At 37.6% G+C, this 26521-nt stretch overlaps 1 protein-coding gene across 2 annotated transcripts; it reads left to right on the top strand.

Annotated features, from left to right (window-relative positions):
• Window positions 1-28: 28 nt before the first annotated feature.
• On the top strand, window positions 29-25599 carry LOC145992062 (uncharacterized). Of its 2 annotated transcripts, XM_083128226.1 has the most exons (4): window positions 35-178; window positions 9116-9386; window positions 11246-11921; window positions 21879-25599. In XM_083128226.1, exons 3-4 carry the CDS (start codon window positions 11482-11484, stop codon window positions 22675-22677), a joined length of 1239 nt encoding a protein of 412 aa, XP_082984352.1. In that variant the 5' UTR covers window positions 35-178; window positions 9116-9386; window positions 11246-11481; the 3' UTR covers window positions 22678-25599. The 2 variants fall into 2 exon arrangements, with proteins under 2 accessions (XP_082984351.1, XP_082984352.1); XM_083128225.1 differs by lacking the exon at window positions 9116-9386 and having other exon boundaries at window positions 29-178.
• Window positions 25600-26521: the final 922 nt, after the last annotated feature.

Raw genomic sequence — 26521 nt, 5'->3', positions numbered from 1 at the left:
GATCAATTCTATTGTCTTCAGCTCAACCGGCTTTTCAGGAGCACCCCTGTTAACCCTGTCCTCTAGCCGATTCGTTACCTCGTTGGGATGGTTTGGGGTTGTTGTGGGTTGGGGTAGCGTCATTTGTTTACTTACTTTCGAATTCTAGCTGCTTGTAAATTCCAGGTTTAAATGTTTTGTAAGTACCAATAATACTGAAATACAGTATATGAAGTTTCAGTTATAGTCAGATTTTAATTTCTCTGTTAGTCTTTAATTCAAGCATATCCAAACAGATCAACAAATACCAGAAACAATGAAGTTGGAAAATATTCTGCAATTTTAACTTTCAAATACATATTGTTTGAAGTAAATATTTATTTTATTTGTGCGCGTTCTGTAAATAATGCAGCCTACCTAACCTAACCAAGTGTTGATTATCTGATTATTTCTACGTATGTTCAGATCGCTAGGGCTCGACGTGTCCGTGCACCTTTATCCATTTTCTTTCACCTAATTTTATCGTACTGGCCACGTTATAAGGCACTCGAATACGGATGTAACAACCATCTCTCATCATTTAGGAAGCATGTAAAGGAACAACAACAACAAAACGAAATTTCACCATGACTATCGTAGGCACAGAGAAATCGAATACTCTCTGATCATAAGGCACAAAAACAAAGTCATTACATTTTCCAGCGATATCATAGTCTTCCATTTCGTGTCTTTCCCATTCCATGTGCTGTGTATGCTTTCAATAGGAGTCTTTCCAGGCCCATTCTCTTTGTATGTCTAAACTAGCATATTTCTGCCTGACCTATTCCTTCTTGCAGCTTCACTACACCCACTTTTATTTAAATCTACCCACTCTTTATTCTTTTTCTTCTTTTTTACACTTCTATACTTTTAAAGAGTTATCTGTATACAGGGTGTTTCAAAAAGAATCATCCAATTTCAAAAGGCTATATATTTTTATTTATCAAACCAGGAACTTAGAATTGCTTTTAAAATACACAGGTATACATAAATGTTTACATAAAAAATGGGTAACAGTTCGTTAGGAGCGAATTGACAATATACAGAAAGTCTCCAATTTTGTTAATTTTCGGTATACTAACTAATTTTGACCTCCTAATCACGAATCTGTTGTAAAAAACCGGGGGTCACATCTGGAAATTTGAAAAAAAGTTGATTGAATTTTTTATATATGTATATAGGTGTGTATATGCTTAGTTTTACGAACGAAAATGTAATCTCCTGTCATTGTTTCTAACCACGCCTTTGTAAATACAAGAAAATGATTTATGATGTTCAATTTTAGTACGAACCCTATTTTTTCGATCAATTTAGGGGTGAAATGAATGCTAATGGAACCTAACCTAACCTCATGTGAATGGTTCGTGGGGCTTCCCGTGGATGGTTTTTGGGGCTAACGTCAATGGTTTGTGGGGCAACCCGTGGATGTTTTTGGGGCTAACGTCAATGGTTTGTGGGGCTAATGAACAATGTTTCATCAAAATGTACAATTCCCAGACGTGACCCCCGGTTTTATACAACAGGTTCGTGATTAGGAGGCCAAAATTAGTTAGTATACTGAAAATTTACAAAATTACAGACTTTCTCTATATTGTCAAATCTTACCGTTTGTTATATCGGAGACACATTAAAATCGTGGTTCGTACTTACCAATTGTGTATTGCAGACCATAGTTCAAGGTGCCATTATGCTTTTTCCACAAAAACAAACACAATTTTTCACATACAGAGTGATTTTTTTGATTCCTTTCTTCGCTTCTGTAACACACAATATGGCGGGCACATTTTGACTCATTTGTGGGTATGCAGTGTTCGTCACGTGTGAAAATTTTACATTATGCACGGGTTGCTGACGGATAGCCCCATGAACCATTCACGGATAGCCCCACTAACCTTTTCTTATAAGGTTAGGTTAGGTTTGGCAAGCATAGTGAAAAAAAGGGGTTTGAAACACTGACAGGGGCTTACATCATCAAACGTACGCAGCATGCAGTTCACGTAACGAAAGCAATGGCAATTGTGCGTCGGTGAGATGTTTCTGTTGAAAAATACATGATTTCCTGTTTAAATATATTCCACGATGAAAGAAAATACCTTGACGAACGTTGGAAAGCTTGGAGAAACTCATTTCCGTAAGTAGTTTCTTCTGTAAAAATGAAGACATGTGTCTCCGATATAATGAACTGTTGCCAAAAAATGTTCATAAGTGCCCCTTTGGACTCTCTGCATATATCCATGCGGTAGAATTTGGAGCGTATTTACAATACCGGACCCCTCCCTGATTTTTGTAATATTTCGCATACTCACTAATTGAGGCCTCCTAATCACGAATTTGAAGTTAAAATTTGGGGGTCACGTGTAGAAATTGCAAAATAAGCGAAATTGAGTGGTCCGCGATTGGAACAGAAACCCTGGATTTCTCCATGAAAACAATGATATTTCAATATTTTATGTTTTAGAATGAATTTTTACCTATTTTTGCCTAACCTAACCTAACATTACCATGAATGTTTGTGGGGCACTGTAAAAAAATGTCAGTTTTGTAGCACTTGAGCGACAAATTTTAATTACACAATCATGATCAAATGTCCTAAATTATTGACTATGCGAAATATGAAATATGTGCCCAACTAAAAGTTACTAAAAAACTTTCGAAAGAAAGAACTTTATTTTCTACCTTCTAAGTCGCCATCTTCCTCAAACCATGCAGATTACCGAACAAGTGAACGCTACGTTGAACAAACATGGTTTCGATGCTTGTATATGGAGAACGATCGCGGTAATTGAATAGCTTATTTTACAACTTCTACACGTCAACAAGTTCAACACGTCACCCCCACACGTTAACCTCAGATACTTGATCGGGACTACGTATTTCATGAGCATAAGAATTAGGATAGAAATTATGGAAGGGTCCACTGTTGTAAATTCTTACCGAGAATTCGTCTGGAGTCACTGCTGATGTGATCCGATTTCGCATTTCATCAACAGTAGTCGGAAGTGGAGGCACAGAAATAGTGCCAACGTCGAATACTCTGTGCGGTAGGAGGTTCAACACCATACTGTCTCTAAAATTCACGCTGCACTGTTCTAACAGATCACACACTTCAAAGCGCAGGAAACAGAAAGCTTTTTGTTGTGACGTCGCCATCTTGCTTGAATCTGATGCAAGCACGAGGTGGGGGGGGGCATGCTACTGCTACCTGCCGGGAATCATGTGAAACTCACGAATATCCTCTTCCTAACAGTACGTTGTTCATTGTGTTTTAGCGAACAGTTACTGAGTTAAATGACTTCAAAATCAAATGATTCTTTTTGAAACACTGTGTGTTTGTGTGTGTGTGTGTGTGTGTGTGTGTGTGTGTATGTATATATATATATATATATATATATATATATACCATACATCTGAATGTAAGACAACCCCCATTTTTCAACAAGGGATTACAGAAAAACTATTTTCAAATCTTACAAATGGTTACCTTATTACAAATAACTGAAGGAGACAATAAAAGTACCGGTACACAAAAAATAATAAATCAGTAGAATTTGTCAAGTTGAACTGCCATTTAGGGCCTCCCCAATGGCACAGTGGTAGCAGCATTGCCATGTAATCAAGGGGTCCCATGTTTGATACCCGGTGGAGGCACATAGTGGTTCGGATCCCACTTTAAACTGTAGGTCCAGTCCCGATTAGCCTTACTGTGCATAAAGTGGACTTAAAACAACAAATCAATGCAATCCAACAATGCTCAAAGTGCATGCGAACATTCAAGGCTAAAGTGGTAGGCATGGCAGAGGGTAGAGTTAGAGCTTAATGGAAGCTCGTGGTTCTGTTCAATAAAGAGAAGAAAAACTCCACATCATATGCAGCGAAAGGAAGACGACTCCATACTTCTGGGTATGAAATTGTGGCAAAACACCTCATCTTGGATTCAGAAATATACGGTATATGTATATTGAAAGAATACAACAGTACTAAAATAATAATAGATCTGATAATGGAGATAAAGGTGCATGCTTATATTCCAGAAATCTGAGATTAAAATTTACACACTTGGATTGTCTTGCCAAACACAGATGAGATGTTAACACCTTATGTTCATTTGTTTCAAGATGCTCTGGACCCAGATTCCTTCCTTGTGCATGGGATATATAGGCTTACCAATCCTCCTGGAATTGAACACAATCTCCCAGATAAACATCATGAATTTTACTCTGCATGCATGCTGAATGAGCGAAGAAATGTGGTATTGCAAAAACCAAACAATTAAAATTCACAATATTATGTATGTCCTGAATAAGGAGTTATTTTTAAGTAAATTGGAGAGGAATGGGAGAGAAATAGGAAGTTTAAACACATTGTTGCACCAAAGTGTTTACACAAGAGCTGCAGAAAACAAAAAGAAAGCTGTGTTGAGTCTTCTCTTTATTTCCATTCGCCCAATTTTGCTTCATTACATAGATTTAGTTCATAGTATGTTGTTGTGAAATTAAGTGCGTTTCGTAGTATGTTATAGTGGAATTAAGTAAGTTTCAAATGCTAATTTTAAATTATTTTTTGGTGTAAATACATTTATGGTATTTCATTTTGAAGAAATTTTGTTGTAGAGTTACAGAGTCTGTGTATGAGTGTGTTGGTTTTATTTTGTTTACTTACAAATTGGTAGTTCCTAGGCTTTTACCTATTTCATTGTAAAAAAGAAGATTGCAAGCTTACTGTAAATAGTAACAATAAAATGAAAAATACAAAAATAACAACCAAAAAGAGAGTTTAAACTATTTACATTTAAACTGACCAACCTTGTTTGAAAATCATTGCACAGCTATGGGCAAACTGGAAGCTAGATCTTCAATCTCTCAAACCACATATCGGGTTCCATCGTATGGATATTTTCCATGAAAAAATCTATATACACTTGTTGAGCAGCTAAGCCACTTCAGTACCTTACATCATCTTCCTCGATGTGCACATCCACATTGAGGGAAGTATCATGTGGCCACAATTTAATTTTGCCCTGTCAGAGCCCTCTGGTGCCCGTTCGAAAGAACGTATTGTACCAAAACTTGGTATAGAGGTAATGGAGATAAAGAAGTGAATGCTGATGAAAAAAGAATAGTTCAAATTGTCACCACCAGGCAGGCACGTATCCAGGAATTCCTTTCGGGGGGGGGGGGGGGCTCAACACCATTTTTAAATTGGTATAGTAAGAACCTCACAATTGTGTGTTTAAGACCAGAGGTGGCATTTGGGTTCCAAAACAGGGGGGGGGGGGGGTGCAGAGGGCATTGCAAGGAAAGTTTACTTTCTCTTGGTAGACAAGGCTTAACATTAAGAGGCCATAATGTTGAGGCAAAAAAATGTCGCCACTGTAAGGCTGTCATTTTAATCTGAACATTTTTTACCACTCGACTCCTGTTTCCATGCATTAACATTGTGTGCCGGAACCATCTCAGTATGTGTGTTTGTCCATTTCATCTCGCCAGACATAAAAACATCTATGGTGTCTTTGAGTGTTTTTACTAAGCTGTTACACATGCACGGGATGGACAATCCACTCGACAACGCGAGATTTAAATTGTGGGCTGCGAACTGGACTCAGACAGCTCTCGAATATTTCTCTCTGATTCGAGCCTGAACACCACTAACGTGTCTTGTCCTCCCATTTTTCAGCTCTTATAAAAGCCGAAACCCACCAAATTGTTCAGATTCAGGCCTTAGCACTCACAAGTGTTCAAAAATGCCTGTCACAGCTTCCGCTGTCTTGTCATATATCGGCACGAAACAAAGGAAGTCTTCTCGAATACAGGTGGATCACGAAACAATTAATGCACAGTGAAAACCCTTCCGTTCCCAACACATCTAATGTTTCGTCTCCCAGTATGATGAAATGCTTACTCATTTATCTCCAGTGACGTGCCCAAGGGAGGTTTGGTGAGGTAATAACCCCATTTGACCCAGTATTCCCCCTCTCCCTCCCGAAAATCCTGGGCACGCCTCTCTTTATCTCGGACATTTTTTAAAATCAACTCACCAGAAGTTTTTATCATTCCGTATTGGAGATTAAAGTAAGATGCGTTCTTCCTGCAGGTTTGGATATGATCCTTTAGGGTGCTGACGTCTGCCTGCCTTCACACCTAACCTTAACAAGACCCTAATTTTCCATCCTTGTGACTTGGATTTTCAAGAGGAAGGTTTCAGACCGAAGGGACACGCGATACATGTCGATTGGAATGGGCCAATCAACAGCAACATTTCACACCGTAGCAACGCAAAAGGCCGCACAAACCTAATTTCGATTTGTGAAATCCTCAGGTGACAGGGTGTGAAATCTCCCTTATTAGGCCACTGTCATTGTCACCTCGAAGTAGTAGCTCTTGTTGACCACAGAAAAAATTATCCTCAACCGGTGATAATGCTCCTCAGTTTTCTTCTCTCTCCTATATTTTCTGTGCTTGTTCACTATACAGGCAACACCTTACGATTTGATATACACAGGACATGTATGTATGTAGACATTTTAACGAAAAATTGGTTGAAGTCAAGGATGGCTAGGTGGCTCAGTTGGTAGAGCCCTGATTTGGGTCCTGGTAGAGCCTGCAATTTCCACCTAAAATGTCTACATATGCAACATCTTCTTGCTTTCTCTTCTTGACATTCATAAAATTTTCAGCTGTCTCTTTATGGTAGTTAAGTGTTTGAATGTGTTTCGAACCCAGTAGGCTTAAACAAAAGTATTTTTTATACCATGAAATTCTCGGACTGCATATACGAAATTTAGTTCTGGCAAAACTAGCTCATCACTCAAAACTTTGATTTTCAGTTGATCTATGCCGTTTATTTCTGTTTTAATAAACCACTCCAATATCCGGTACTGCTGAAATATTCACTTTAGAGAGAGACCTTTGATCTCTTCGGCCCTCGAACCGAACTAGCACTACACTGAGGCCCCAGAAATTCTGCTGTCGTCAATGTCTTCATTTTCGAATCATTATATCTTATAAAGCAATCAGAGGATGCTGACTGATCTGATCACCAACGACTGTATGAATTGTCACACTTACCTCTGAAATCTCATTAACCGATTCTTTGTACAGATCAACCGAAAAATTGAATCCATGTATTTATATCCTCATTATATTCTAGAACGTTCCGCAGATAAAATGATTCGTTAATATCGCCAGTAGTTGACTCCTTCTCTCATTCAAGAACGTACCCCCTCCCGCCTTCCAGAGATTAGAAATTACAACGAATCGCCCTAAGTGTGGCGCTACCTTTGTTGTGCAGCTTCCAAATGCTGACAAGTATCTACATAGTGCTCAAGTGCGCTGCGAGAACACCGAAAGCACAAGAAAAGTGTACGTGCAATATTATCAACAACAGGGTTATAGAGCATTCTCCGTCTTGCCTCGATAATTGTCTATCTCCTTAAATCATCGTCACATTATTCAAAAAGCCAAAAACCTGATTTTATCTAGTGTAAAATAAAAAAAAATCCTGAGGGGGGGGGGGGCTCGAGCCACCTCAACCCCAGCTTGGATACGTGCTATTAACAATAACAGGGATATAGAACATTCTCCATCTTGTCTCGATAATTATTTCTCCCAAATTATCATCACATTATTCAAGAAGAAAAAATCCTAGTTTTATCTAGTGTAAACAGAAAAAATTCCTGAAGGGGGCTCGAGCTTCCTGATTCCCACCTTGGATACGTGCTATTGACAATGATAGGGTTATAGAACACACTCCGTTTTGTCTCGATAATTATTTCTCTCAGATTTATAAATTTATTATCTTCACATTATTCAAGATGCCAAAAATCTAATTTTATCTAGTGTAAATTGAAAAATTTCCTGAGGGAGGGGGGGGGGCTCGAGCCATTAACTATAACAGGAGTATAAAACATGCTCCGTTTTGCCTCGATAATTATTTATCTCCTTAAATTATTGTCACATTATTTTATTTCACACCACAAGAAATCAAAAACCTCTTTTTATCTAGTGTAAACCTAAAACTTTCGGGGGGGGGGGGGTGCTCGAGCCCCCTAAGCCCCCCCTCTGGATACGTGCCTGCCACCAGGTGCAAATGTGGCACTTCGAATAAAGTTTCTCCTAGTCAGAGCCCTCTGGACCCCATTCGAAACATAGAATTTCTGCACAGCGATATTTGAGGCAATGGAGACCATGGGAAAGCCAATGCTGATGCAACATGAAATAGATGGTTAAAATTTTCGCCACCAGGTGCAAATGTGGTGCTAAAGTAACAACAACCAGCAATTTGACTTTATATTGGTACACTCACCTCACTTAATACTCCGGAAGTTTGTTTCTTTATACAGCATATTTGCAGAAGATACAATTATACCAACAAGTGTATCAATATATGCTGTATAAAACACACCTTATTAACAAACTTTGTTGACTTTAGTAATAAGGTGTATTTTTATACAGCGTATATTGATACATTTGTAGGTTTAATTGTATCTTCTGTAAATATGTTTTATAAAGAAACAAACTGCCAGAGTACTAAGTGAAGTAAGTGTACAGTAGTGTTCACTATGCACCGTGTCAATATGAATGACCCTTTAAAAGTATAAGACAGTGTGATCAATGATCGCGCAATGCATTTCCCGGAATGTTGTTCGCTGTGCACCAGATTTCAGCACCACATTTGCACCTGGTGGTGAAAATTGGAACTATTTTTTTCATCAGCATTTGCTTCCCCATGGTTTCCAAAACTTCTCTACAAATTTTCAGCACAATCCATTGATTCAAAATGGCTTTGGGTAGGGCAACTTTAATTCTGACCATCTGTTATTTTGAAGACCTCCATTCACATCAAACCCACCAACTACATGGATGATTTCCACTTCGAGAAACCCATGGACACACTTTCCCTTCCATTCAGAACTACATTCTCTACCTACACCTAGCCCTTGGTCAGTAATGCACCCTGATACCAAAACAAATCTCCTCACCTACCTCCCAGACCCCAAGCATGAAATTAGACACCAGCTCCTTGTACTTGTGTCCCAATAATATGAACATTGCACCGAAAGTCAATACACTCTACATTCTGATTTCTCCATTCTCTGTAGTGATTCTGACATCAGAGACTTCTTTCTGGACAAACCAAGAGCAGTTTCAAGTGCCCCCAGCTACAATGCCAGAAACAAATGTATGAAGGAGGTGGTTAACATACTCCACAACATCTGAGAGGAGTTGAGGGGGCAGCATGGCCCATTGGTGGGAAGGGAAGGGATCATCACTGATGCCTTCCCCAGATTTCAGGAATATTTTGGTGCAAAATACTCCGTTAACTCATACCACCCCTACCAACAGATGCAGCTGCCCAAGATGCAAAACCTGGTAGATTCTTATTACTAGTCCAGCACCTTTCCAAAAATATACCGTGTTTTCATACCCATTGTTTGAGATATGTATTTTAGGACATAAAATCAAGTAAAATGAACAAATTTTGTTGCACCTTTTCGTGAAATTAGCACATTTATCCCCTTTTTACCTCCTCTTTGATGCTTCAACATCCTTTCCTTCCTTTTCTTTTATGTTTTGTTAAAAAATTGGACAGTAAAACATAGATTTTTCACTCTTCTTCAGCAGCTATGTAAAATCATATAGTCTTATTTTGTAGAGCAGAACGGGAACTATAAAATGCTATAATATAATTATTGCAGCCCCAATAGTTCCCAAAATAATGTAGACCTCCCCGATGGCACAGTGGTAGCATCGTTACCTTATAATCAAGGTGTTCCAGGTTCGATGCCCAGTGGAGGATCATAGTGGTTCGGATCCCACTTTAAGCTGTAGGTCCAGTCCCGATTAGCCATACTGTGCATAAGGTGGACTTAAAACACCAAATCAATCGACCAAAATAATGTAGCAAAACCCACGAGAGAAAACAAACTTTAACAAAACCTATTTGGCAGTTCTCTATGTGGTCCGTATGCATTATGTACAGAAGGTGCAGAAAGAGAGAGCATTATTGATTGACAGTAACAAATTCCTAATTATGTTATTTGCTAGTGTTGAATAAAGAATGTTAATGTAACTGGTTAAGACCTGAACAAAGGCATTTTATCAGCACCTTTTTCAAAACATTTTCAGAACTTTTTTTTTTTTCCTTTTTCCAACCATAATTTTGCACCTTAAAATCCATTCTGTACTTTTTACGTTTCCAACCTTATTTATTCCCACAGCTGCTGAAAACTTTACAAGGAAACATGTCACACTTTCAAAATTACATATCATAAGTGTTATCCTAATGTAATTAATTGTGGTAGTCATATTTATATTGCATAGAAATATTATGCCAGAAACCTTTTACTTGCTTAGTTAAGGAATTTGTGTTGGCTTATGTGCAGCCTTTGAAAGTTCGTCCACTGAGAATGCAAATTCTACAAATTCATGATATTTCTCTTCGCCATCAAAAGGGGTCTTGGGTTCGATACCCGTTGGAAGCAATTACTGGTTAGGATCCCCCTTTAAACTGTAGGTTCAGTCCCGATTAGCCTTACTCTGCATAAAGCTAACTTAAAACACCAAATCAATCAATCAACTATCAGATTTTACATTTCTTTTCACAATCATGAATGGACAGCTTTTCACCAGCGAACTCTTGCCACTTCTTAGTATCAGAATCCCACGTACCAACAGGAAATGCAAGAACTTCTTTTACATTAAATCTTCAAGACTATCCTTAGAACAAAGAACACTACAGGCTACAAACCTTTTACAACTTATTAAAATATGTCCCAGGTTTCCATGTATCGAAACAGACTTACAGAATGATGTGCATCAAGCAGACTAAATAATGTTATTTTTCCTCTGCTTGTTATTCTTGTTACATATGTATATGTGTTTGTGTGTGTGTGTCCATCGTATTATTTAGTTTATTTCTTTTCCTGTTGATATGCTGATGTAAAATGGATTTTTCAAAAAATTAATAAATACCCAAGTGAACAGTTTTTTTTTTTTCAAAAGTGACCTTTGAAGTTTGAAAAGTTGCAAAATTTTGGAGTTAAGCCAAAATTACCATGTAGGTATCAGATTATAGTGTTCATAAAATAATTCATTCTGAAAGGGTCGTAGATGTACGTCACTCTGTTTACAATGTTTAGATATAACATTTGCGTTGTCAGTGTACAAGATGTCAATTTCATAATAATACCTGTTTGTATTGCTAATAACAATTTTTCTTTTTCTTCTAGCTTATTCTTCTCAAGAAAATTATAAGCAGTCAACTTTTCCTTAAGAACTCAAAATATTTACTTGTCTAATAATGATACATGCATACTTCCTACAAGTACAGAAACTGGGAAAGTTACCCAATTAAAAGTTCTGGATCACATAACGCACAATTGAATTTGGATCATATTTTAACACAGGAACTGCTTGCACTGGGTCTGTGAGAGGAAGTTTGAGTGAGGACGGTCTGCTGTCTGTGATGCAACAATCAATTGTGTATGTAAATGTTTCACTAAATGAAGATGATAAAACTCCAAGAATTACTATTTCGATAGGTGACAATGTGACAAGTTACTCTATCCTCGATAACAAAGAAGATAACATACCATGTCCAATTTTTGTTTCTTGTGATGAAGAATCTGATTTCAATCAACCTGAGTCAGCTGAAGAAATTTCCGATTCAAATATTTTATGTGGAAACCATGTAATTAAAGAGGAGGACACAAAACCAGATGCAGATCCACTCTTTACTTCAGACGAATACCATTATGAATGCTGCAATGAAGTCCCTTTCCCCTCTGCATCATCTGAGGACTTTTCTACTATTGCTCAATCAGATTTCTGTTACAGATCAATTAAACAGGAATCTACAGTATTTCAACAAGGAACCATCAAAACTGAGAGTAAAGAGAAAGTCAGGTTTGTATAATGTTATTTTAAGCAATGTGTGTTTCTGAAGTGTCTATGAGCTCAAAGCATCTTCACTGATTTTAGACAAGTTAAAACTATAAGCAAGGGTCATGATCAGCACCCGGGGGTGACTATGGACAAAAATTATATTTTATTTATTTCAAATTAGTTGTGACCTCAGCAAAATAATGCATGATGTAACTCTTCATTTCCATGTTCATAACTTTTGAATTTTGAATTTGAATTTAAAATTTTTGGGTGTGTCAGCACTTAGGCTATTTTGCACCCGTCACATTATACAGGGGCCAGCCCCTTATCATTACAAATGACAACTCATAACGTTGCATAACTAAAATCTTCTGACTTCTGTTAAAAAGCTGAGGCTCTAAACAGGCACTTAGCACACACAAGGACAACACACACAAAATTATACTGGCCATAGTGTCAGTCGCCAGAACCTCGTTAGTCTACAGTCCAGGGTGTACTACATGGAAGTGAGGTTGACTTTTGGGATCCTATGTGGAAGGTACCCCTTACACCCCAGGTCATAACTTTTGTTTGCTTGTTTGTCATCACGTTAAAGGTAATTTTATAAAACTTTGAAGGGTTTAGATGTTCTGCAGAGCTTCATAAATAACAATGGAAGCTTTTTAAATTTGCAAATTTAAATTCAAATTCCATTTCAGGGAAAAATTTTGAATGTTCCTATGTAACTTTTCTACTAAATTGATAACCCTTACATAGTTTTTTTTTTATTTTTACTCCTCTGATTTTTCCTCCATTATTAATATTATTTAACATTCCTGAAAAGCCAATAATAAAAGAAAAGTTTATAGAATCCCATATTCAGTATGACTAACCTCTAGTAAAATTAAATGAAGCCATTCATAAAATTAAGGCTAGTGAAATTAATCCTAATCAAGCCACTAAAGTGTGTGGTATTGCCAAATGAACTCTACATAATTGTGTTAAAAGACTAAACTGTTTTTCTTTTATAACATCAGCATTAAATTTGTTATTAACCTTTAGTCCCCAGCCGTTCCATATGTGGAACAAAAAAGTATGTCCCTGTCAGCCACGGTTGCATATATGGAGCAAACAGCTTTAGATACAATTATCGAGGGTTTGCCACACTTATATTTGTATATTGAGGTTGAAACACTGACAGTTCGGTTTGGGAACATGTGTTTACGAAAATTCCAAATCCCCCCCCCCCCTTCCTTTCTCAAAATATGTAACGTGTTTGGGCTCACACTTGACAGACACAATGAATACTTGGTATTTACGATGTTGTTTTCCTCCAAGCTTCCATCGCTGTGATTTAGTACTGATAAGGCACACATTCTTCTTTGTGTTTAGACCTGGTGATCCAGCCGAAAGTAGTAGCGGGGTGGGGGGAGAGGGAGGTCAAGAAGAAGCTGGATTGGAAGAGGTTTAGCGGTGTCAGCTTTCTGTCGCCTCTATGTTAGAAATGCAATGTAGCCTGACGACAGCCCGAGACCAGAAGCCAGAAACGTGAGTCTATTCAGAAGTAAAGACAAAACAAACGATTGCAAAGGCTCCCTTCACTCCTCTGTTACGAAAAACAGTATCATATAACAGCTCATCGATTTCCCTAACGCACAATCATTTCCTAATGCAAATTGGCTAAAATTCGCTCGAGTTTTACCTTTTGCCCTTATTATTCAAATTGTATTGCACCCACGAACATGAATCAAGTTTTGTTCTGTTGCGGAAGGTCCATTCTTTAAAAAAAAAGCAAAAGTTCCGGTTTTCTCCCCAAAGTAGCTGGAGAAGAGTGGGCAAACTCCACATTTTCATGCTTTTTTCATTGAAATTCGGGGGATGCAGCCCCCGCCCGTAAGCCCCCCGCGGTTGGGGCATCCAAATTTTACTTGGTTGCATGCACTGATGTTGTAGCTGCAAAACAAAAGTTATCCGAAGTAGATTGGTTCCATAGTGTCAGTTATATAACAATTTTATGAATAATATGCAAATTGGCTAAAATTCGCTAGTTTTACGTTTTGCCTTATTATTCAAATTGTATTGCACCCATGAACATGAATCAAGTTTCATTCTGTTGCGGAAGGTCCATTCTTTGAAAAAAAGCAAAGGTTCCGGTTTTCTCCCCAAAGTAGCTGGAGAAGAGGGGGCAAACTCCACATTTTTATGTTTTTTTTCATTGAAATTCGGGGGATGCAGCCCCCGCCCGTAACCCCCCCCCCTGCAGTTCGGGCATCCAAGTTTTACTTTGTTGCATGCACTGATGTTCTACCTGCAAAACAAAAGTTATCCGAAGTAGATTGGTTCCATAGTGTCAGTTATATAACAATTTTATGAATAATATGCAAATTGGCTAAAATTCGCTAGTTTTACGTTTTGCCTTATTATTCAAATTGTATTGCACCCACGAACATGAATCAAGTTTCATTCTGTTGCGGAAGGTCCATTCTTTGAAAAAAGCAAAGGTTCCGGTTTTCTCCCCAAAGTAGCTGGAGAAGAGGGGACAAACTCCACATTTTTATGTTTTTTTTCATTGAAATTCGGGGGATGCAGCCCCCGCCCATAACCCCTCCCCCCTGCAGTTGGGGCATCCAAGTTTTACTTTGTTGCATGCACTGATGTTCTACCTGCAAAACAAAAGTTATCCGAAGTAGATTGGTCCCATAGTGTCCAAGTTATAACAATTTTATGAATAATATGCAAATTCGCTGTTTTGAGGAAAAAAACAGAGTTTTACGTTTTGCCTTTTTATTCAAATTGTATTGCACCCACGAACATGAATCAAGTTTCATTCTGTTGCGGAAGGTCCATTCTTTGAAAAAAAAAAAAAAAAAAAAAAAAAGCAAAGTTCCGGTTTTCTCCCCAAAGTAGCTGGAGAAGAGGGGGCAAACTCCACATTTTTATGTTTTTTTCATTGAAATTCGGGGGATGCAGCCCCCGCCCGTAAGCCCCCCGCGGTTGGGGCATCCAAATTTTACTTGGTTGCATGCACTGATGTTTTAGCTGCAAAACAAAAGTTATCCGAAGTAGATTGGTCCCATAGTGCCAGAGTTATTACGATTTTTCTCCATTATGTATACGAATTCAAATTTCGCGCTCCACTGGGCTTACTTTCGTCAGACTGCGCGGCGTACTAAAGGTTAAAATAATTGTCAGTTTTCAAACCATGGCATTTAAAATTGTATGAAAAATAATATTATAATTTTCTAGTATATAAGCACTCAGTTATTGTGGAAAAATAGTTTCTGTTTGTAGTGACCTGAATTCCAAGGTCATAATAAACATTATTTTTTTAAATATATATATACCGCGTGAGGCACCTAAAAGTACCACCTGAAATAGCGAAGAAACCAGAAACAGTAGCGATGTGAGGTTTGCGGGAAACAATAATATCAAATGGGGCTCGTAAATCGGAGGTATGGGGTGGGTCGAAAAATATCGACAAATGGGGCATCTGGAGCAAAGTCATATTTTTTTAAATGGAATGATATACAATAACATGCATAATATAAAAGAGCACACGCAGAGAAACACAACGCCGTTGGTCTCATGCATCTACTGCACATAGGAACGAAGATATGGCCATGTGAAAATATGTAAACAAACTAACAAGTGGCCCACTTGACCGTCAGTACCACGGCATGTTCAAGTATGAGATGTCGGAAGCCATTGGACAAGATGAAGACAGAACGTGTTAAAGGAAGAAAAAATACAGTAGACATCGTCAGCACCATGTATTTGACAGTGTTACATCATAATGAAAATGACCATGCCAGTATGTCGAAGAACCACTGCGTAAGAAGCGAAAACCTGTCAAAGTGTGTGTTCAAAGTGGTGGCCGTCAGCTGCGATACAGGCAACGAGGCGCCCATGCAAAGATCGTTGCACAGAATGTAGCATCTCGTAGGGAATGTCCCTACAGGCCGCAGTAATGCGGTGTTGCATATCCTCTGGAGTTGTTGGCACATCCCGGTAGACAATGTCCTTCAGCGTTCCACACAGGAAAAAGTCTAACGGTATCAAATTTGGGGAACGAGCCGGCCATTTGACAGGCCCTCCACATCCAATCCAACGATTTGGAAATGTATTTTCCACACATGCTGTAGCGCGTCTTGCACGGTGAGCTGGGCACCCGTCATATTGGTACCACATGTCCCTCCTTGTCTGAAGTGGTATGTCCTCCAATAGTACAGGCAGTTCATGTTGTAAAAACTGTATGTATCGGTCAGCATTCAGTGTCCCTTGTATAAAAAAAGGGCCAATGAGATGTTCACCCACTATACCACACCACATGTTCACACTCCATGGGCGCTGGCGTTCCACTTGGCGAAGCCAATGTGGATTTGACACCGACCAATGGTGCATGTTCCTTAGGTTGACATTTCCATGATTGGTAAAAGTTGCCTCATCAGTGAAGAGGATACGTGACAAATCTGTTTCCTGTCGTAACAACCATGTGCAAAACCAAACACGGTCCACAAAATCATTCCCGTGAGGTTCCTGATGGAGGGAGATATGATATGGGTGAAACTTGTGTGTGTGCAGAATGCGCAATACACTTTGCTGACTCATCCCAGCATCCCTGGCAATTTCACGGGAGCTAACGTGCGGATTCACAGCAACAGCGGCGAGAACATTTGTTGCACCTGCCTCACCTGTAGTTGGCTTGTTCCGCACACGTGCTCGTGGTGTTACACTTCCGGTGTCTCTTAATTTAATAAATAACTTACCAAACAGACGTCGAGATGTCTGTCGTCTGTCCGGATATCTCTCTGCGTACACACGGTAGGCTTCGGAGGCATTCTTTCGGCATTCCCCATAAATCAGGATCATGTCCGCTTTTTCTATGTTTGTGAACACCATAATCTTCGCTCTTACCACTACGACTGCTTGCTATGAACTAACACGATCTCGTGGACCTGCTATCAAAACTTGCTCTGCGTAAAGGCAGTTCTGTCAGGCACCTTAGAATTCTTACATGCCGTGGTACTGACGGTCAAGTGGGCCACTTGTTAGTTTGTTTACATATTTTCACATGGCCATATCTTCGTTCCTATGTGCAGTAGATGCATGAGACCAACGGCATTGTGTTTCTCTGCGTGTGCTCTTTTATATTATGCATGTTATTGTATATCGTTCCATTTAAAAAAATATGACTGCTCCAGATGCCCCATTTGTCGATATTTTTCGACCCACCCCATACCTCCGATTTACGAGCCCCATTTGATATTATTGTTTCCCACAAACCTCACATCGCTACTGTTTCTGGTTTCTTCGCTATTTCAGGTGGTACTTTTAGGTGCCTCACGCGGTGTATATATATATATATATTTGGAATGTACATTTTCATGCGGTGAAGTCCTCCCCATCTTTGCCTTGTAATCAAGGGGTCTCGGGTTCGGTATCTCGTGGAGGCACACAGTGGTTCGGATTTCACTTTAAACTGTAGGTCCAGTCCCAATTAGCCTTACTGTGCATAAAGTGGACTTAAAACACCAAATCAATCAATCAATTTATGCCGTGAAATGTTACATGTTTAAATGCACATCTACATTTAAAAATATCATGCACAGCTCTTCAAATATTTTGAAGTAATAACACGAAAAACAAATAAAAAATTGTTCATAGTGACCTCCTTATGGTACTATTACAATAATTGATATCATGTAAAGGTAACTGCTCCAAGGTAACATTCTTTGCTTTTTATATGAGTAGTCCTAAGTTTGTTCCCCAGTGGGAGCCTCAATACCAGTTTTTCTGTATTTGCCCAACATCATGAGGACAATTGGAGAATAGTATTGGACTCCGAACTAGATAGCCAGATCACAGCAGAGTTGAGATTTAATGCACTTATCACACATTGTTCAATGAAAAGATATCCAACAATCCTACACCCTCAGAGGGTTGTAGCACCATGGGGTTCAGTTCCTTACCAAGAGGGCTAAGTTTCTGTGTAATGGAATATTTAATATCTTAATTGGTCTGTCTGCCAACTGTCAGTAACAGTTGATGGAATAATGACCTATCACTAAAAGAATTACAGAAATATGAATGTTTGTTAGTGGAATGTCCATAAAATATTAATCTAAGGAAGTTATTACAGTGTCATCGCCTTTTAATAAAGGGGTCCTGGGTTCGATGCCTGGTGGAAGTACATTGCACAGTGGTTTGGATCCTACTTTAAACAGTAGACCCAGTCCAGATTAGCCTATCTGTGCATAAAGTGGGCTTAAAAGAACAATTCAAACAAACATTAAGATTAGAATTGTAGCTTTCCTGGCCACGTGATTCAAACAAGTGTTCTCAGCTTACCAGCTAGGTTAAGTCTATGTTGGCTTCCAACATTTCGAGCACATACGTTGCTCTCATCACTCACTGACTGGTAACCTGAGAATACTTGTTCAAAACATTAATATTATTAGTTAACTCGATTTGTCTTTTTTTGAAAACCACAGGACTAAGACTACATTCCCATACACATGTCAAGTCAATTATTCACATTTTGTGACAGACATTTCGTAATTCTCTAAATATTAGTGCCAGTGGTTCTTTAATAATCATGCAATCATAATTTAACATTGTCTAGTGTTGCTTACTTTTACTTATTCAAACACTACATTCTGAAAGAGCTCGTCTTTATCTTCTTCAGGTGAACAAATTTATTTTTGCCAGTGGTTGGGATGAATCCTAGAACAGACCTGTTGTACAGTCACGGACACTTCTACGTTGTAGCGATTCCATTGAAAGTAAATTAGGCCATTACAACCCAGAAGTGTCTGTGACTACAAATCCGGTGCCCTAACTACTCTACACTGTCTCCCAGAATTCCATGCTTCTTTTTTCTCAACTTATGCTGCTATTTCTATTTTCTGAAGAGAAGGGACAATATGTGTTCGAGTTCTACATTGGTATGGCACATAGGGTTTTTAGTCATTGCTATTGAAGGCTACTGCATTGATTTTCTTTGGTTTGCAATTTGGTTCTTTGTGTAGTACTGTTTTGTTGTTCCACTTCATAGCAAAATCACAGATATGTTGTAGGTTTGATCCCCATCACTAGTCAAAAAATTTTTTTTCACCTAAGGAGTTTTCCGTCGAATTGTAATGTTAGAATGAGTATAAGCAAGTAGCACTTGTCAATCTTCATGGTGGAGTGGTTAGCACAACGTGCTATGATGCCAGGGACCCCGTATTTGAATCCCGGCTTGGGAATGGGTGTTCTTTGTGAATGTCCCTTCATCAATTACATGATATCATCCCTCATCCTCATCTTCACGATTACCTAGAAAGTGGCAGAAAAGCAACAACACAGGCCTTCCATCTGTCCCTATCTTGAGCAAGATCTATATACTCTTTTCCATCCCTACCGATTTCCTTTAAATCCATCTCAACGTTGTCCCTCCATCCTCGTCTTGGCCTTCCTACAGGTCTCTTACCATCAGGTTTCCCAACAAGAATCCTGTAAACTCCTCTTTCCTCTCCCATTCGTGCCACATGGCCTGCCCACCTAAGTCTTCTTGATTTAATTATTCTAATAATATCTGGACATGAATACAAATTATGTAGTTCTAAATTATGTAACCTTCTCCACTCACCTGTCTCCTCATCCCTTTTAGGTCCAAATATTTTCCTAAGGATGTTATTTTCAAATACTCTCAATTTATTTCCCTCTTTCAATGTAAGGGACCAAGTTTCACACCCATATAATACTACAGGCAAAATTACTGTTTTGTATATTTTATCTTTTAGTTTCTTAGATATTAAACGAGAAGACAAAAGTTAATAATTTTCATTTAGTATTACTCCTAAGTATTTGAATTTGGAAACTGGTTCAAATGAGTTGTTATCAATAATTAGATTTTGATTATTACCTAACACTTGGTTTCAACCTGTAAAAATATATTTAGTTTTCTCTTTGTTAACTTCCAAAGCTATCTCTTTAGCAGTTTTGAAAAATATTTTAGGATTATTCTTAATTGTATTTATATCATCCCCTAATAAGTCTACATCATCTGCATATGCTAACAACTGAGTCACATCATTTAATTTTAGTCCTTCTTTAGTTTCTTTTACCTTCCTAACAGCATATTCTAAGGCAAAATTAAAGAGCAATGGAGATAATGCATCTCCTTGTTTTAACCCATCATGAATTGTAAATTTGTCAGACACATTAATACCCACATGAATTTTACTTTCTGTTTCACTGGTGCATACTTTTATCATACTAACAAGCTTCTTAGGTATTCCAAACTCTACTAATATATTATATAATTTATCTCTTTTGACCGAATCATATGCTTTTTTGAAATCAATGAATAGCTGATGGACATTTTGATTATATTCCCACTTTTTTTCAAGTGTCTGTCTGATGTGAAAAATTTGGTTTGTAGTTGATCTGTTACGTTTAAATCCACATTGATAATCACCTATAATTTCATTAGCATATGGGGTTAGTCTTGTTAAAAGAATGTTAGATAATATTTTATATGTTGTTGAGAGTAGAGAAATTCCACGGTAATTATTGCAGTTCATTTTATCACCTTTCTTAAACACAGGAACAATTATGGATTCTTCTTTATTCCATATTAAACTAATTAATTTATGAATTTGACATATTAACGAATTTCCACCATATTTAATTAACTCAGCTGGTATTAAATCAATGCCAGGTGCTTTGTTATTCTTTAGCCTTTTAATAGCATCTTTAACTTCAGTCAAGTTAGGTTCTGGAAATAAAGGTTCTGCTGTGTGTATTTCATTTACTTCTGATTTATCTCCTACATGAACATTTAAAAGTTCATTAAAGTAGTTCTTCCATCTATTTAGAATATCGCTTGGGTCAGCTAGAAAATCACCGTCTTTATCTTTTATCAAGTTTACTTTAGGTTGCCACCCCTTTCTAAATTCATTTACACCTTTATATAAATCTCTGATATTTTTGTTTTTGCTGTTTGTTTCAATTTCGTTAATTTTGCTTTTCAAGTAATCTCTTTTTTTACTTCTAAACATGCGGTTAACTTCTTGCTTTATTCTATTATAATTGTTTAGATTTGTATCATCAGAGTTATTTAACCATCTAAGTCTAGCCTGATTTCTTATTTCTATTAGATTATGACATTCATTATCAAACCATGGCTTACTTTTTCTCGGTTTATGGTCTCCTATACTTTCTTTAGCTGCTGATTCTATTGCATTACATATGTGCTCCCAATTCTTATTTACGTCTGTTTCATTTATATTTTCATCATCATTTAAATCCTGCAAAACATCAAATCTATTTGCCAGTTTAATTTGATAATCTTTCTTATTTCTTTCATCAGAAAATTTTCCTGTATTAAATTTTAGAACTTTTAGATTTTGTTGCTTATGATTTATCACTGCAAGTCTTTCTCTTAATTTAGCAATTACTAAATAATGGTCACTTGCCCACTCAGCACCTCTATGTGTACGAACGTCAATTATACTAGTACGCTTTCTCTTATCAATGAGAAAATGATCTATCTGATTATGAGTTTTACCATCTGGAGAAGACCAGGTATATTTATGGATATCTTTATGTTTAAAAGTTTTACTTTTCACAATTAAATTATTGAAGGTTGCAAAAGTAATCAATATTATACCATTATCATTACTTAATTCATGAAGACTTTCTTTACCAATCGTTGGTTTAAATATCTCTTCTTTGCCAATCTGTTACAGTCACCTAACAGAATTTTCATGTATCAAGTGTAAAAAAATGTTATTTTCACAAAATATATTTTTAATATGTATCAGATTTCTAAAGATAGATAAGTTTGACATTGTGGCATTGATGAGTGATGATAACATGACTGGTTGTTAGTATAAGTTTAATACTTTTTTCACAATGTCAAATGAGAAAAAAGTAGTGTTAGTCATAGTGCTTTCTTCAATCAAAAAAGCAGCTAATAATTAAGTTATTCTAATGTTCTTTAATTCCCTACAGTATACAGCAACTGCCAGCTTCATCTTTTGCCAATGCAAAAATTGAAAGAGGAGAAAAAGATAAGAACCAGCAACTTTCATTACCAAAAGACGAGAAGGAGGATTACAAAAAATACTTTGCTGTTGGAGAATCCTTGAATTGTAGCGTCAACTCTGGGAGGTATGTTCGAAAGAAGGTGCGCATGTGTGATCACTGCGGTATGTGGTTCGCAAGAAGGAGGAGTTTAGTTAAACACATTAAGATCCACACAGGAGATCGCCCCTTCAGATGTGACAAATGTGGTAAATGTTTCACTCAGTGGCCGTACTTAAGAAACCATTCTCTTATTCACTCTGATCACAGTAAACGCTTCAAGTGCAAGCAATGCCCAAAGATGTTTTTACATTCAAAAAGTTTGACTAACCATTTAAAAATCCATTCTGGTGACCGACGCCAGTTCATATGTAAAGAGTGTAATAAAGTCTTTTTAACGAGATACGGACTCAAACTTCATTTCAGGATCCACAGTGGAGAACGTCCGTTTATATGCTGCCAGTGTGATGCATCGTTTATACAAAAATACAATCTAATACAGCACATTAAATTGCATACAGAAGACCGAATTTTCAAGTGTGAAATATGTCCGAAAAAATTTTCAAAAAGCACTGAATTAGAGATCCACCATTTGGTTCATGAAGAGGAGAAACCATTCAAGTGCAATTCATGCAATAAAACTTTTTCACGTATAAGCAATCTTAGAAGGCACAATAAGAGCAGAATTCATCTGCGGATTCATCCACATAAAACAGACCGCAGATAAATAGACATTATGCAGATTTCCACTAGAAGTGGCTCGAAAGAACTTAGAGTACTAAATAAGCTTCCAAGAAATGCAGTATGTAAGTAGGCAACTAGGTATTGTAATACTTGTAAACTGAAGTAATAAGTTATTTTTATGTATTGTTGATAAATCATCTATGCAGTTTGTGTGAAAAAATAACTATTTCATTGATTGATTAATTTGCCTTTTTTTAGACGATTGCCTTGTTGTTACATGTTAAATTACAACATGAAATGATGATGTGTCACAGGGCAGCATAGTATTGTTTGAGTTTGCATAATTTGATTATTTAAACTTAGCCTAACACAGAAGGTGTTCATTGCAAGAACAAGAAGTTAATAATTTATTAATTTGTACTTTAATTTATTTATATTTATTCATTTTACATTTAAAAAATATGTGACTGATATTAGTAGAATTGGAGTGATTAATTGGTTGGTAAGAACTATCATCTGATGACAATGATATTGGTAAAAGCACCAGAAGAAAATAACTTTTTATTTTCAGATCAAATCATGCCATTGTTATTGAAAAGAGACAATGTAAAGAAATAAACATTTTCTACATGCTCAATTTTCCATTAAGTGCCAATTATTGTATTCTTGTCCGTATGTTATTACTTTTCAATTTTTTATTATTTTTTAATAATCAATTGTGACTTTCATTAAGAATTTGTTTGGGCTAAAAACTGATGATAACCAAAATCTTAATGATAATCCAGTTCCCAAATCCATTGGGCATATTTTCAGTACCATCTCTCACATTTTTCTGAGCATCAATCTCACAAAGTGTATTTTGCAAGGTTTTGTTGGAGCAGGTTCAAAGGCACCACCTTAAACTATACCTGTTGTTGTCAAAGAAAATATCAAACCAGTTCTGAAGGTATTACATTTTCAACTCGATAGCTCTAAAATTTATTGTAAGTTTGTGGTTACAAAAGTGGTGACTTAGCACCTAAAGCAACAAAGCTTTTGTTGGCCAATTGTAGTACAAGTGCTTCCTTAAAATTGCTCAGAATAATGTGTAACATCCCAAAATATAGTCTATACAGATACCGTATTTACGTGTGTATAATGCGCACCCTGGTTTTTGATGGGGAAAAGTGACAAACAATTATATCTCGTATATAATGCGCAGTTTCAAGAAATGGCTTTCTAGTTGTAGGTCGTAAAGCTATTGTTATGCCGGTCAAGAGTGAATGACATCATACCTATAATGAATCACCTGTTGCTATGTAGACCAAGAGGAGAAGAATATGACTTGTGTATGCAATGAGTCACCAACCCACACCACCTCCCCCCACTGTGTTCAGCATCCCAAAGCTTTCACTCTTTAACCACCTTATTTATTCTGTAATAGTAGACAGCGAGATCAAAATTACATTATGGATTTGCAGTGCTCAGGAAGTTATTTTCTATTATTTCTTGCCCATCAAATACTATTGATACACATCCCATGTGACGGGAGGTGCATTCTCGAATTCTGCCAGAATGGTACTGCTTTTCTTGTGTCACAAAACATTACATTACAAAGTGAAAAATTGTGGGAAATGGCCTTCAACCTTTTATACGTGGTTTTGCTCATTCCTTCTTTACTTTTTCTTTTTTTCCGTGACTAACGTAACATTTATTCGAGGCACATTCAGGACCCTCAAACTAGCAGTTAGCAGCACAATAGTTCTTCCATTAAGGCTTTATGCACTACATATATATAATATTATTTTGCCAGTAATATTTTAATTATTATTTTCGTTTTCCTTATCTTTTCTTTCATCCGAAGTACCATAAAAATCAGAACGTTCCTTCATTTTGTGATGAAATTATTTCAACCGCATTTCACATTAGTGTCACTGTCTTGAATGTAATACTGTTGCCATGTTCAGAAACTGCAGGATTTAAGCTTTACAATGATATATAACATGATAGGGTTCCATGAACATGAAAAATCAATGCAAGTGTCACAAAATCATGGAATGACCCTGTACGGATTCATGTTGGCTGTTCAAATTATTCCGTGCATAATACACACCAGTTTTTGGGGGCAAAAATTTTGGAAAAAGTGTGCATTATACATGAGTAAATATGGTATATATTATCAGAATTTAGTGTGCCTGCAATGTATGAAAAATTAATTTTTGTCCAACAGGTTGAAGCACCTTGACCAATTTCTCCTAATTGCAATAACAAACTAGTCACATATGCCATATATTAATATTAGAAGAACTTCATCTCAAATGTTTTAAATTTATAAGTTATTGTTGTCTCATTGTTGGTGATTTGACTAGTCAAGGCGTACCTACTGTCTGCCGGTCTCACTCCCACATGCCTCAGCATAGGTGGGCAATCATCCAACCAGTTAAGGGGTGACGTGTGGTCATCACGACAAACCCCCAATCGTTGTAGGTTTCCATGACTGGGTTACGTTCCTCATTCATAGCTCCCAAATTTTCTCACGATGGTAGCTGATCACTGGTCCCATGCACCAAAATCTCAGGAAAAAAGTTATTACGCTTTATCCCACAGGAGACTGAAACCAGCACGTGTCCTGTAGCCCAAGCCCAAAACCTGATGCCTTAGACCACATGGGCATGATGTGGTAAAACTTTAGCCCAATAATACCCGACAATTCCTGTTTGATTTCTTTACACTGCAAATGTGTAGTCCACATTAGCTACCCAGTAACCCTAAATCTCTGCCAAAAATTATTTCTGACCATCCACTAATATACCCCTAACTAGAAGGCCAAATCGAAAAGTCTTTGCGCCTAATTTTTTTCTAGCTTGAAGTGTTATTACAAAAGCGAGATACGTGAGCGATGCAGTAGGCTTTTCTTGGAATGGTCTTATTGTAACTTCCGATTTCTTCGATGGCACGGCGCTGTTATCAGTTGGCAAAGATGGCCAGAGTGCTCAGGAAGTCCACGCCATATGAGCAGCGAAGTGTTGTTCGCTTTTTATGGTGCAAAGGACAAACAGCAACAGATATCCACAGAGAAATGGAGCCAGTGTATGTTGACAAGTGTTTATCAGTGCAAAGTGTGCAGTGGCGGTGCAAGGAGTTTGAAAATGGATGGGAATATGTGGAGGACAATAAGCGATCAGGCTGACACCGGACAACATTACCCGTGTTGATGAAATGGTGAAAGCTAATCGACACAACACCTTGCGGTATCCCAACGAATCGTGAACAATGTAGTAAACACTACCATAGGAAATGCCAAGTTCAGTGGCAATGTCTTTCAGATGAACACGTCGATCAGCTTTCACCATTTCATCAACACAGGTAATGTTGTCCGGTGTCAGCGAGGAATGAGATCGGACCGATCGTTCATTGTCCTCCACATTTTCCCATCCATTTTCAAACTCCTTTCACCACCACTGCACACTTCACACTGATAAACACTTTACCCCATACACTGGCTCCATTTCCCTGTGGATATCTGTGGCTGTTTGTCCTTTGCACCATGAAAAACGAATAACACTTCGCTGCTCATATAGCTTGGACTTCCTGAGCACTCCGGCCATCTTTGCCAACTGATAACAGAACCATGCCATGGAAGAAATCGGAAGTTACAATAGGGCCGTTCCAAATAAAGCCTACTGCATCGATCGTATATCTCGCTTTTGTAATAACACTTACAACAAGCTAGAAAAAAAAAATAGGCGCAAAGACTTTTCGATTTGCCCTCGCACAACCACTCACTAATCCACAATTTCAACTGTGAGGTGTGAGTGCCATATTGTCAAATGCTTCTTTACACACAGCAATGTTTTGGCTACATTGCATCATCCTTCACCACTTTTGTTCTAACTTGAAGATGTGGC

Source organism: Lepisma saccharinum, chromosome 9 (assembly GCF_977018435.1).
Source record: "Lepisma saccharinum chromosome 9, izLepSacc3.1, whole genome shotgun sequence".
In the NCBI taxonomy this organism is placed as follows: Eukaryota; Metazoa; Arthropoda; class Insecta; order Zygentoma; family Lepismatidae; genus Lepisma; species Lepisma saccharinum.
The sequence above is the reverse complement of the archived record's forward strand: the minus strand, read 5'-3'. Positions and strand labels throughout refer to the sequence as shown.

What these genes read in the sequence shown, in the direction of transcription:
- LOC145992062 (XM_083128225.1), top strand. Translation starts at nt 11,482, where the DNA reads ATGCAACAATCAATTGTGTATGTAAATGTTTCACTAAATGAAGATGAT. An exon ending in GAGAGTAAAGAGAAAGTCAG is followed by an intron (nt 11,922 to 21,878) that starts GTTTGTATAATG and finishes AATTCCCTACAG; the next exon opens with TATACAGCAACTGCCAGCTT.